This window comes from Sphaerodactylus townsendi, linkage group LG05 (genome assembly GCF_021028975.2).
Source record: "Sphaerodactylus townsendi isolate TG3544 linkage group LG05, MPM_Stown_v2.3, whole genome shotgun sequence".
Classification (NCBI taxonomy): domain Eukaryota; kingdom Metazoa; phylum Chordata; class Lepidosauria; order Squamata; family Sphaerodactylidae; genus Sphaerodactylus; species Sphaerodactylus townsendi.
The window spans coordinates 6,268,966-6,281,952 of NC_059429.1; the positions used below are offsets into that span (position 1 = coordinate 6,268,966).

At 50.5% G+C, this 12,987-nt stretch overlaps 2 protein-coding genes and 1 long non-coding RNA gene across 7 annotated transcripts in view; 1 reads left to right on the forward strand and 2 right to left on the reverse strand.

Annotated features, from left to right (window-relative positions):
- ATCAY (ATCAY kinesin light chain interacting caytaxin) overlaps nucleotides 1-12,987 on the forward strand; it is a 602,799-nt gene that overhangs the window by 167,617 nt on the left and 422,195 nt on the right. The gene's annotated exons all lie outside the window — the stretch shown is intronic.
- On the reverse strand, nucleotides 629-3,861 carry LOC125433950. The gene is made up of 2 exons (XR_007244684.1): nucleotides 3,815-3,861; nucleotides 629-1,062 (listed from the first exon to the last, which is right to left on the reverse strand). It is a non-coding gene; the product is annotated as an uncharacterized LOC125433950 (long non-coding RNA).
- LOC125433845 (transmembrane protein 68-like) overlaps nucleotides 5,686-12,987 on the reverse strand; it is a 31,486-nt gene continuing 24,184 nt past the window's right edge. Inside the window, exons 3-4 of the mRNA XM_048498749.1 lie at nucleotides 10,402-10,541; nucleotides 5,686-6,805 (exon numbers count right to left, since the gene is read on the reverse strand). Of these exons, the coding sequence (XP_048354706.1) occupies nucleotides 6,701-6,805; nucleotides 10,402-10,541 (245 nt within the window). The 3' untranslated portion in view covers nucleotides 5,686-6,700. The remainder of the gene's footprint in view (nucleotides 6,806-10,401; nucleotides 10,542-12,987) is intronic.

The window sequence follows — 12,987 nt, forward strand, 5'->3', positions numbered from 1 at the left end:
GAAAAGAGGGTCAACAAAAACAATATGGTCTCAACAATAACTGTTTATGTTAGCAGTACCAACATTTCAGAGTATCTTTAGGAGACCCTCCTGATGATACCACCCAGGTTTGGTGAAGTTTGGTTCAGGGGGTCTAAAAGATATAGAACCCTCAGAAGAGGTAGACCCATCTGTAGCTCCACTATTGAAAACAATGAGAGAATGGGGCACCTCGCTTTGGGGGTCCCGCCAGCTTTGGACCCCCTGAATAAGCACCTAACCAAACTTGGCTGGTATCATCAGGAGTGTTGTCTGAGGGTACCCTGAAATTTTGGTGCCACTAGCATAAAAACTTCGCCCCCTGCTGGCCAGCAAAGTAAAAACACACACGAAATTTTAATGACCCGTGTATAAGTCGAGGGGAGCTTTTTCAGCATTAAAAGTGTGCTGAAAAATTCGACTTATACACGAGTATATACGGTAGTTGTGACTCAACTTATTTCTGAAATGTTTCTTGGTTGTTTATGAATGTCTACGTACCCACAGCTTCCTTCTGTAAACTCCTGAAAACTTCTTTGAACTCAGCTATCAAAACTATTCAAAAATAAATACAAGATGTGACCCAAATAACACCACGGAGGACCTTTCGTTGGTTGCCAGTTCACTTTATTCTGTACACATTAAAACTCTAAATAGAACGCCATACAAATATACAGAGAATAGACATGGAACGTTTATGTAGATGAGAAACGTACAGAACAATCTCCAAAAAGAATGAGTTAGATTCAGTTACTTCATTCAACCAAATCTTCCTTTCATGGAGGTAAAACCCCGTTGAACAAGGAGCTAAGGGTGCTGCTTGAATTCACCCTGGCAGAAGGGAATCATTGGTTCCAGCTGCATTGGATACTACCAGTCGGAACACGATGCTCCGGTTTCAGCCCGCTGCCAAGAATATTAGAATGGAATCGGTGGTAATGACAATAAACTTGGTCCCAGCACAGAGCTATACAGAAGCAAACTTTGACAGTTATTGACTTATTCAGATAATTTATACGCAGCCTTGCGGCTCAAGCCCGCTTGCTATTTCCAACATGAAAAACAGACTAAATATAGTAAAACCTTATTTATCCTTCTCCCAAGAAAAGGCCTGCAGCCTAGACCTCATTGTAAAGCCCTCGCTAACAAAATGGCCGCCCAGCACCTCCCAAAAACTTCTGAAAATTGTTCTTTCCATGCCTCCTATTGGCCAGCAGTTGCATTAATTTCTATTTGAAAGATGAAGAAGAAGAGTTTGGATTTATATCCCCCCTTTCTCTCCTGTAGGAGACTCAAAGGGGCTGACAACCTCCTTGCCCTTCCCCACCTCACAACAAACACCCTGTGAGGTAGGTGGGGCTGAGAGAGCTCCGAGAAGCTGTGACTAGCCCAAGGTCACCCAGCTGGCGTGTGTGGGAGTGCCCAGGCTAATCTGAATTCCCCAGATAAGCCTCCACAGCTCAGGCGGCAGAGCTGGGAATCAAACCCGGTTCCTCCAGATTAGATGCATGAGCTCTTAACCTCCTACGCCACTGCTGCTCCCCATAACAATCTGCTCCCCCTAACAATTTGTTAAGATAACAATTTGTTAATGTTTCTCCTAGCTTGCACTTTCTGTTACAACGGCCACAGCCAACAACCTACTTATCTCCCAGCAACATACCAGAATGTAATAGGACAATCTGCATGTAAAGTGAGCAGGAATAGTAATTGATTTTATGTGGACAATGAGTGTGTGTCAGGTTGCCAACTCCAGGTGGCATCTCCTAGTTTTACAACTGATCTCCAGGCGACAGAGATATGGTCTCCTGGAGGAAGTAAGACTCAAAGGGGCTTAGAAATTCCTTTCCCTTCCCCCCTCACAACAAACACCCTGTGAGGTAGGTAGGGCTGAGAGAGCTCTGAAGAACTGTGACTGGATCAAGGTGTGTTGGAGTGCACAGGCTAATCTAGTTTCCCAGATAAGCCTCCACAGCTCAAGTGGCAGAGCGGGGCATCAAGCCCAGTTCTCCAGATTAGAGTGCACCTGCTCTTAACCACTACGCAACTGCTGCTCACATTGAAGTCTCTTCCCTTCTTTTCTCAGGGTCCACTCCCAAAATCTCCCAACCTGGGAGCTGGGAAGCCCAGGTGCGTGCCAATTCTCTGTAACAACATCGACCTAGAGTCACCTTCCTCTAGTTAGTGCAATCTTAAGATGAGTTACACCCTTCTTAATGTCCACGGAAATCCCTGCAAATCAATTCCCCGAAAGGAGGATTACACGCGTGCCAGGAACTGAAAGATCCCTGCGTGCATACACAACTTCCGTACACATGGGCTTTTGTGTGCTGCTTTCAAGAAACTTTGTCATCAACAGCAACATTCACAGAAACAGCCTATGTAGCCAAGACCAGTTTGCTCAGTAACGCAAGAATGCAGATCCGACTTGCTTTGCAAAGTTTACAACCAGGCACAAGTGTCAGCAAAGAAAGAAACAGTACAATTCAAAGGCCAGTTCTTAGTTATATTCCAGTTTCGTAGTTTTGTTATTGATTGCCAGATGGAGTGACAACTGAAGGCTGTGGCAACCTATGGGAGTCAAATCAATTGTTTGCCCATTTCCTCGCCCCCTATCCCTTGTTCTGTGGTAGGTGCCACTCTAACAAACTGTGTTTTATAGTGGAGTGTTGATACTGTATGCTGTTGTGATGCCTGGGCTCTGTTGGTGGGTTTCCAGTCTGGTCTGTGGAGAGGTGTATAGGAATGGCACTTTTGATTAGTCCATTTGGACTAAACTATTGATAAGACTCTGAATGGCTGTTGTAACTATCTATCTTTTATGGACAATTGTTTTATTGTATTTTGGAATGCCAATAAAGGCTTGTCTATTAATTGAAATATATTCCAGTTGAACATTGAAAAAAGGATGGATTTTAAGCACTTAGGGGAGTTATTTTTACACACCTGATAGTAGTAGTAGTAGTAGTAGTAGTAGTAGTAGTAGTAGTAGTAGTAGTAGAAGAAGAAGAAGGAGGAGGAGGAGGAGGAGGAGGAGGAGGAGGAGGAGGAGGAGGAGTTTGGATTTATATCCCCCTTTCTCTCCTGCAGGCGGCAGAGCTGGGAATCAAACCCGGTTCCTCCAGATTAGATACATGAGCTCTTAACCTCCTATGCCACTGACCTACATAGCCCACAGCTCGGAGGCTAATCAGGGTCAGCCCTGGCTAGTATTTGGATGGGAGACCTCCAAGAAATACCAGCGGCATGATGCGGGGGCAAGGCACTGGCAAATCACCTCTGAATGACTCTTGCCCTGAAAACCCTACAGGACTTGATAGCAAAAAAATAATAATAATAATAACTACTGCGATATGTAATCCTGGGGGAAAATCAAGGTGTAGTAGGAATGGAGAATGTAATGAGGGAACAGGATAGGAATCTGTACCTTGCTAAATCCAGAAGACCCACTGGAACCTAGCTGGAACTGACTAGAGTTATACACCACCAATGTTTAGTGCCACCCCCCTGCATCAACTTCGGACGAAGCTGCAGGTCCCTCCTGAAAATAATTTCAAATCACACCACGTGCTACTTGCTTAGGAATTTGATCAGTCCCGCAAGACTTGAAGCAAACAAGATATGTAAACATGGGCAGACTATCTGAGCATACTCCAAGAGCCCAAGCTTAGATGGATATACACAAGGGCTCGCTGTAATTCCTCCTTTTGTTCTGTACTCCAAGGGAGGTTTCTTAAAATTGACACGCAAGAGCGGAAATGCCCCTACTGTATTATAGCAGTGCAATCCATGGAACATACCATGTTTCCTTGAATATAAGACAGTGTCTTATATTAATTTTTGCTCCCAAAGATGCGCTATGTCTTATTTTCAGGGGATGTCTTATTTTTCTGTGTTTTGTTCGTCGGGCATGCTTCCAAACAAAAACTTTGCTACGTCTTACTTTCGGGGGATGCCTTATATTTCGCACTTCAGCAAAACCTCTACTAGTCTCATTTTTAGGGGATGTCTTATATTCGGGGAAACAGGGTATAATGCTTAGCTGCCCCAAATACGAAGAAGCTAGGACCAAGCTTTTGACTCTTCTTCCTGCTAAGTTTAAGGAATACTCTGTTGCTGGGAAGGTTGCATTCCTACTAAACAACTCTTCTTCTGTGATTTTAAATTCTGTAGCTAGGTTCCTTTTAGGAACTTTGGAACGATACCTGTGATGGTTTTATGTATGGAACATTTGTCTGGATAATGCTGGTTGTTATATTGGTACTATGCCTAATAAAGGTTTTATGTATATATGTAAACATGGAGTTTTAATTACAAATTCTGGAATGTTTAAGGAAGAATATTAATTTTAAAAATGACTCCAAATTTAGAGCAAGCAGTGAGGACCCGGATGCGGTTTTGTAGTATCTTTAAAAAATCAAAAGGAAAAACATAACAGTCGGAGAAGCTTTCCGCATTTCAGCTATTTATGGAGCAAACCTGCCCTTTGTCCACTGCAAGTTAAACCCCATAGTTCAGTTTCAAGATGCCTTTGGAACACCGGTTCTAATGGTATGAATGATTTTCAGTTGGCAAATGAGTCTCCAAGTTCCAATGAAACTTTAGAAGTTACAACTATGAAGCAAAGACCAATCACACAAGAGCCTTAAATATAAGCCCCAGGGAATACTTGACCTGTCAACCCACGCTCAAAACCTGTTTGGCTGCACGATATTGCTTTGGGACAGTCACAATTCCACGTGCAGAGTAAAACATGCTATTGGTTGGGGTGCTGTGTGGTTTCCGGGCTGTATGGCCGTGTTCTAGCAGCACTCTCTCCTGACGTTTCGCCTGCATCTGTGGCTGGCATATTCAGAGGATCTGATGGTAGGAATGGAAAGCAAGTGGAGTACATATGCTGTGAAGTCAAAAGGTGAGGCCATCTGAATAGAGTAGCCTGGCATGTGAGTCACAGAGAAGTCTGTAGCATGGGAGTAACAATGAAGATAGCAAGGTCAATAGGTGAATGGATCTGAATAGAAGTGTCCTGGTCTTGATCGTGTCACCTCTTAACCTTCTCTTCACCAAACTAAACATCCACAGCTCCCTAAGTCTCTCCTCATAGGGCATGGATTCCAGACCTTTTATCATTTTGGTTGCCCTCCTCTGTATCCCTTCCAGCTTGTCAATATCCTTCTTGAATTGCGGTGCCCAGGACTGTACACAATATTCCAGATGAGGTCCAACCAATGCAGAATAGAGGGGTACAATTACACCCCTCGATCTAGACACTAGACTCTTCTTGATACAGCCCAGAATCGCATTGGCTTTCTTGGCCGCCGCATCACACTGCTGGCTCGTGTTCAGTTTGTGGTCTGTTAAGACTCCCAGATCTGTTTTGCATGTAGTGTTGTCAAGCCAGGTGTCACCCATCCTATATCGGTGCATTTCCTTTTTTTTCTGCCTAAGTGAAGTATCTTAGTATCATTTATCTCTGTTGAAATTCATTTTGTTGGTTCTGGCCCAGCTCTCTCATTTGTCCAGGTCATTTTGAATTCTGATTCTGTCCTCTGGGGTGGGTATTGGCTATCCCTCCTATTTTGGTGTCATCTGCAAATTTGATCAGCATGCCCTCTATTCCATCATCCAAGTCGTTGATAAAAATATTGAACAGCACTGGGCCCAGGACAGAACCCTGTGGCACCCCTCTTGTCACTTCTCTCCAGGATGAAGATGAGCCATTTGAGTTCGGTCAATCAACCAGTTACAAATCCATCTAATAGTAGCATTGTCTAGTCCACATTTCACTAGCCTACTCGAAAGAATATTATGTGGGCGAAATGTTATGTGGGAGAAACATTAGGAGAAAATACTATCAGACTACAGCCATGCAGCCCAGAAAGCTTACAACAGCCCGTTGCTTCAAATCATTTCCTCAAACACAGAAAAAGAAGTCTTTTTGAAGGATATTTTTGAAGTATGCTTAGATTAACAGCACTCCCTTTAATTTCCCACATAACAAAAACCCGAACCTGAGCAAGATGGAGCCTCTGTATTACAGCACCTAATACTAGAAATCAGGAAACACTCATTTAAATAAAATAATTACGTATTTATGTAGTGCATTTCTATACTTTGTTCTCCCCATCTACATTTTGTCCTCACAACAACCCAGCGAGGTGGGTTAGGATAAGAGAACATGCCTGACCAAGCTCAGCCTGTTTCATGGCAAATGCAGATTTCAACCTCCATCCCTTCAATCCCACTGCAGCCCTTTATCCACTATGCCCGTGGTGGCGAACCTTTGGCACTCCAGATGTTATGGACTACAATTCCCATCAGACCCGCCAGCATGGCCATTACATTTAATTCCAAAAAATATCATTTGTTGTACAAGAGAGTAAAGTGAGGGTTGAAAGAGCCAACGTTCCACCCATTCTCGTGAAGCTTAAGATGTCACAATATAACTCACTACACAGAAAATATTGCACTTTTAAGAAGAATTAATCTGTAAAAGTTGAGTTCTGGATTTAACAGTGGTGGTCTGTGTGGGGGGAGGGGTGATTCATCTTCTCTATAAAACTGTACAACTGCAGAAAACAAGCAGAATACAGTAAGAACCTTCTCAAATGTCACGTTTGAGATTCGAGACGAAAACGTAATTTTAAAATACTTTACAGCTATGTATCATTCCCAGATTGTGCTAATCTTCTTTTTTCTGTATCGTGAATCGTTCCATTAGAGCTCTGAAGACGTTCCCCGGCAGTTTCTGATGTTTGTTTATTAAAAACTGGACTCCGCTCTTTGCCTGTAAAGGGGGGGGGGAGAGCGAGGGAAGACATATTAACCTTAATATTTCATTAAAACATGATACCCGCTTTTAGCTGTTTTTAATGTTAACTCCAAGGAAATCAAAAGATTAACTCCAAAATGCAGTTTTACACCATTTTCACAGCGGCAACATTACCTCGAATAATACTGTTTTAATTCTGAAGATTCAATAAAGATATATATATAAAGATAAATAAATAAATATTCAATAAAGATATACACACACACACACACACATATATATAAAGATAAATAAATAAATATTCAACAAAGATATATATATATAAAGATAAATAAATAAATATTCAACAAAGATATATATATATATATAGATAGATAGATAGATAGATATTCAAAGATAGATAGATATATATTCAACAAAGATATATAGATAGATAGATAGATAAATAAATAAATAAATATTCAACAATATTCAATATTCAATAAATATTCAACAAATATTTATCTATAGATAGATAAATAAATAAATATTCAACAAAGATATATATATAGATAAATAAATAAATATTCAATAAAGATATATATGTAGATAAATAAATAAATATTCTATATATATATATTCAATAAAGATATATATATATAAAGATAAATAAATAAATATTAATAAAGATATATATATAAAGATAAATAAATAAATATTCAATAAAGATATATATACACATATAGATGAATAAATAAATATTCAATAAAGATATATATATATAAAGATAAATAAATAAATATTCAATAAAGATATGCTGTATGTAAAGAGATAAAATGAAGTAAATGTTCACTAAAGAGATATGTATATGGATAAAAGATAAATATTCAATGAATGTAATATATATATGTAAGAAGATAAATAAATAAATGTTCAGAAGATATATATATATATAGATATAAAATAAGATATTCAGAAATAAGAGATGTATATATGAAGATGGAAATAAATAAATGTTCAATAAAGGAATGTATATATGGATAAATGAAATAAATATTCCAGTATATTTTGTTTACATTTATTACGATTTATTTATTCATTTGTTAGGTTGTTTGTTTATTTGTTAGATTTTATAAACCGCCCCATACCCAAGGAATAGAATCCGGGAGTTGCACTTTAGCATCAATATATACACAAATAAATAGAGGTTCACAATAGTGACCACACAACAATCAATATAATAGCTAAAATCCATTAAAATCTATTAAAACAGCGGTTAACATAACAATGACAGGCGTCCTATTACTCAGTTCGTTGAAATCTCCCCAAAAAGGAGAGGCCAGACTCCTCTCTAGGAGGGTAACATAGATAGAACCAGAATTAAGATGGTAAATAAGTGCATAAAGCATAAGGGGGGGGGGGCGCCACTCAGCAACTGCACACTCCAAAGCCCCGGCGGAACAACTCAGTCTTACAGGCCCTGCGGAACTCACCAAGGTCCTGCAGGGCCCGGACAGCTGGAGGAAGAGTGTTCCACCAGGCCAGGGCCAGGGCCGTAAAGGTCCTGGCCCGTGTGGAGGCCAGCCGCATCATTGAGGGGCCGGGAACCACCAGCAAATTGGCCTCCGCTGAACGCAAAAGGACAAGATCACTCAGAAAAGACAATAAAGTTAGGAAAAATTGAAGGCAGCAGGAAGAGAAGAAGATCCAACATGAGATGGATTGACTCTGTAAAGGAAGCCACACCCTCAGTTGGCAAGACCTGAGCGAGGCTGTTAATGATAGAACATTTTGGAGGACATTAATTGTCAGATTGCCATAGGTCCAACGCAACTGGAGGGCACTTAACATACACACATAACCCGCCCTCCCAAATGGACTACAATTCCCATCACCCCCTGCCAGCATGGCCAATTGGGAATTGTAGTCCATGAACATCTGGAGAGTCGCAGGTTGCAGACCCCTGATCTATGGACCTGTTGTTATTGGGCCACTCCCCACTCCCCATAAGCCGTGGGGTCACCTCTTTAAAAGACACGGGGATCCTGGACGTTTCCCACGTCACTAGCGCCCACTGCGCAGCTGCCCGGAATTTGCCACTCTCCCACCTCCTTGCCGCGTGGCAAATTAGGTCCTCAAGAAAGAGGAGCATTTTCAAAAACCCCGCGGCAAGTACCACCGGGCACTGCTGGAGCTGAAGGGGCTGCTGCTGCTGCTGCCCCAGAAGGAGCGCCGCGACGACGACGACGCGGCCGGACTCAGCGACGAGCAGAGGCTGACTGCTACAACAGCCTGGCAGGTCGGTGGGGGCCGCGGTGGGTGCACGAGCAAGAGGGCGGGCGGGCGGGCGAGCGAGGGCTGGGCTGGGCTGGGGGCGCGCGCGCGCAGCCGCAACAGCAGGTTTGGGGGAGCTCTTCTCCCCCGGCGCCCCTCTCGCCTAAGCCAGGGAGCCTGAACAGTGTGGGAAACAAATGTCTCCATGGTCAAAAGCCACGGAGGCTTTTCTACGCGGGGTGGCTGCGGGGTTGCAATCAGAAGAGGTAAGTGGGGAGTGGCCCATTGTTGACCGGATACTGTATGAGGTTGTTTTATGGGTCAATTGACTGCAACAATAAATATTTTCTTATCTCAACTGGAATTCTGACATGGCATGGTGGGCCCAGCCTCAACATGGCTGCCACTAGCAGGGAAGCCAGCCACAAAATGGTTACTAGAGCTTGACTTGTGGCATACATAGTATAGGGCTCAGGTGGCAGCTGCTGCCGAAGCAACATACAAAAATCTGCCCAGCCAATCAAATCCCCAATAGCCAGTCAGAAGCCTTGATGGACAAAAGCCTTACCTGATCTTTATGGCACCCAGTGGTGGGATCCAAAAATTTTAGTAACAGGTTCCCTCGCCAGCCCCCCCCCCCTCAGCAAGGGGGCAGAGGCGTACCTACGCAAACCTGAGCCCTGGGCAAAACCTGAGTTGGATGCCCCCCCCCATGGGCAGCCACCCCACCACGACCCCAAAAATTTTTTTGCACCAGGTCGTTTCTAAATCATCATCACATTATAGAAAATGCCCCAACTCACAAATCTGAACACAGCAACGGTGAAACACACAGGTTCTTTGATAGAGACTGGTGAGATAAAAGGTCTGAAAGGTACGAGAATCAATGGTGCAGTACCTGAAAGGGATTAGCTTAGTTCAGGGAGTTGTTAATAGTCGCCAAGGTGCTATATGGAACCTTCACGTTCAAAGGCAGGATGCCTCTCGGGGAGGCGAGGGCGTGGAGACGGAAAAGCGGATCCAATTTGTAACCCCCTCTCTGCACACACAAATAATTAGTAACCCCCTCTCGGAAACTGGTGAGAACCTGCTGGATCCCACCTCTGATGGCACCCACAGGTGTGACGTGATAAGGAATAGAATGAGCAGCTGAAACTGAACGCGAGGTCTCTAGTGGAAAACTATGAGGAGGAAATTTCTTTCACGGGGGACCAAGCAGATTTTCAGAAGGTTAACCACAGCAAAAACCTGAAAGCGTTCTTGCAGTTCTACTGGCAGGACCTTGGCAAGTTAACGAAAAGAGGCACCAGCTACTGTCTTGGCAGCACTCCTTAAGAATCAGGAAGACAAATGCTTACCTGTTCGGCCAGTTCCTCGGAAGACACTCTGGGCTGATATGGAATAGGTTCCCCGAGAAAGGTGCGCAGTTTGACGGGAAAGTTCCCATACAGCGGGACGATGGGCAAGCGGAAATTTTCGTACATCCACCTAAATAATTCTGGTCAGTTTTCAAAACAGAAAATCAAAAAAGGGGGGGCACGCTCGGAGGAAAACGAACAGATTAACTAGTACAATGCTGCACCTGCCGTCCTGGTCTTGAAGAAACTGTCCATCATGTTCTATTATATTGCCCTCTATATGCTGTAGAGCGGGAAAGACTACTTAACCCTCCCTTAGCTGCCCTAGGCAACACTACAGCTGCTGTCAAAACTTTGTTCTTGTTAGACAGCAACTCAACTGTCACCATCGAACAAACTGCCAGATTCTTGGGTGTTGTCATCACTGAACGTTCCCAAATGCTTAGCAGACTCAATCCCAATTCAGTGGCTTAATATTCCAGCTCTCCTGGTGCTTGTTTTTTTTTTTTTTTAATTTTTTTTTACCTGCCAATTTTAATTTCCATTGTATCATTTATATATATGCTATTAAAGGTTTCTAATTGCATATTTTATAGATTAGGGGGGGTGGGGGGGGGGGGGGGTGGGGGGGGGGGGGGGTGGGGGGGGGGGGGGGTGGGGGGGGGGGGGGGTGGGGGGGGGGGGGGGTGGGGGGGGGGGGGGGTGGGGGGGGGGGGGGGTGGGGGGGGGGGGGGGTGGGGGGGGGGGGGGGTGGGGGGGGGGGGGGGTGGGGGGGGGGGGGGGTGGGGGGGGGGGGGGGTGGGGGGGGGGGGGGGTGGGGGGGGGGGGGGGTGGGGGGGGGGGGGGGTGGGGGGGGGGGGGGGTGGGGGGGGGGGGGGGTGGGGGGGGGGGGGGGTGGGGGGGGGGGGGGGTGGGGGGGGGGGGGGGTGGGGGGGGGGGGGGGTGGGGGGGGGGGGGGGTGGGGGGGGGGGGGGGTGGGGGGGGGGGGGGGTGGGGGGGGGGGGGGGTGGGGGGGGGGGGGGGTGGGGGGGGGGGGGGGTGGGGGGGGGGGGGGGTGGGGGGGGGGGGGGGTGGGGGGGGGGGGGGGTGGGGGGGGGGGGGGGTGGGGGGGGGGGGGGGTGGGGGGGGGGGGGGGTGGGGGGGGGGGGGGGTGGGGGGGGGGGGGGGTGGGGGGGGGGGGGGGTGGGGGGGGGGGGGGGTGGGGGGGGGGGGGGGTGGGGGGGGGGGGGGGTGGGGGGGGGGGGGGGTGGGGGGGGGGGGGGGTGGGGGGGGGGGGGGGTGGGGGGGGGGGGGGGTGGGGGGGGGGGGGGGTGGGGGGGGGGGGGGGTGGGGGGGGGGGGGGGTGGGGGGGGGGGGGGGTGGGGGGGGGGGGGGGTGGGGGGGGGGGGGGGTGGGGGGGGGGGGGGGTGGGGGGGGGGGGGGGTGGGGGGGGGGGGGGGTGGGGGGGGGGGGGGGTGGGGGGGGGGGGGGGTGGGGGGGGGGGGGGGTGGGGGGGGGGGGGGGTGGGGGGGGGGGGGGGTGGGGGGGGGGGGGGGTGGGGGGGGGGGGGGGTGGGGGGGGGGGGGGGTGGGGGGGGGGGGGGGTGGGGGGGGGGGGGGGTGGGGGGGGGGGGGGGTGGGGGGGGGGGGGGGTGGGGGGGGGGGGGGGTGGGGGGGGGGGGGGGTGGGGGGGGGGGGGGGTGGGGGGGGGGGGGGGTGGGGGGGGGGGGGGGTGGGGGGGGGGGGGGGTGGGGGGGGGGGGGGGTGGGGGGGGGGGGGGGTGGGGGGGGGGGGGGGTGGGGGGGGGGGGGGGTGGGGGGGGGGGGGGGTGGGGGGGGGGGGGGGTGGGGGGGGGGGGGGGTGGGGGGGGGGGGGGGTGGGGGGGGGGGGGGGTGGGGGGGGGGGGGGGTGGGGGGGGGGGGGGGTGGGGGGGGGGGGGGGTGGGGGGGGGGGGGGGTGGGGGGGGGGGGGGGTGGGGGGGGGGGGGGGTGGGGGGGGGGGGGGGTGGGGGGGGGGGGGGGTGGGGGGGGGGGGGGGTGGGGGGGGGGGGGGGTGGGGGGGGGGGGGGGTGGGGGGGGGGGGGGGTGGGGGGGGGGGGGGGTGGGGGGGGGGGGGGGTGGGGGGGGGGGGGGGTGGGGGGGGGGGGGGGTGGGGGGGGGGGGGGGTGGGGGGGGGGGGGGGTGGGGGGGGGGGGGGGTGGGGGGGGGGGGGGGTGGGGGGGGGGGGGGGTGGGGGGGGGGGGGGGTGGGGGGGGGGGGGGGTGGGGGGGGGGGGGGGTGGGGGGGGGGGGGGGTGGGGGGGGGGGGGGGTGGGGGGGGGGGGGGGTGGGGGGGGGGGGGGGTGGGGGGGGGGGGGGGTGGGGGGGGGGGGGGGTGGGGGGGGGGGGGGGTGGGGGGGGGGGGGGGTGGGGGGGGGGGGGGGTGGGGGGGGGGGGGGGTGGGGGGGGGGGGGGGTGGGGGGGGGGGGGGGTGGGGGGGGGGGGGGGTGGGGGGGGGGGGGGGTGGGGGGGGGGGGGGGTGGGGGGGGGGGGGGGTGGGGGGGGGGGGGGGTGGGGGGGGGGGGGGGTGGGGGGGGGGGGGGGTGGGGGGGGGGGGGGGTGGGGGGGGGG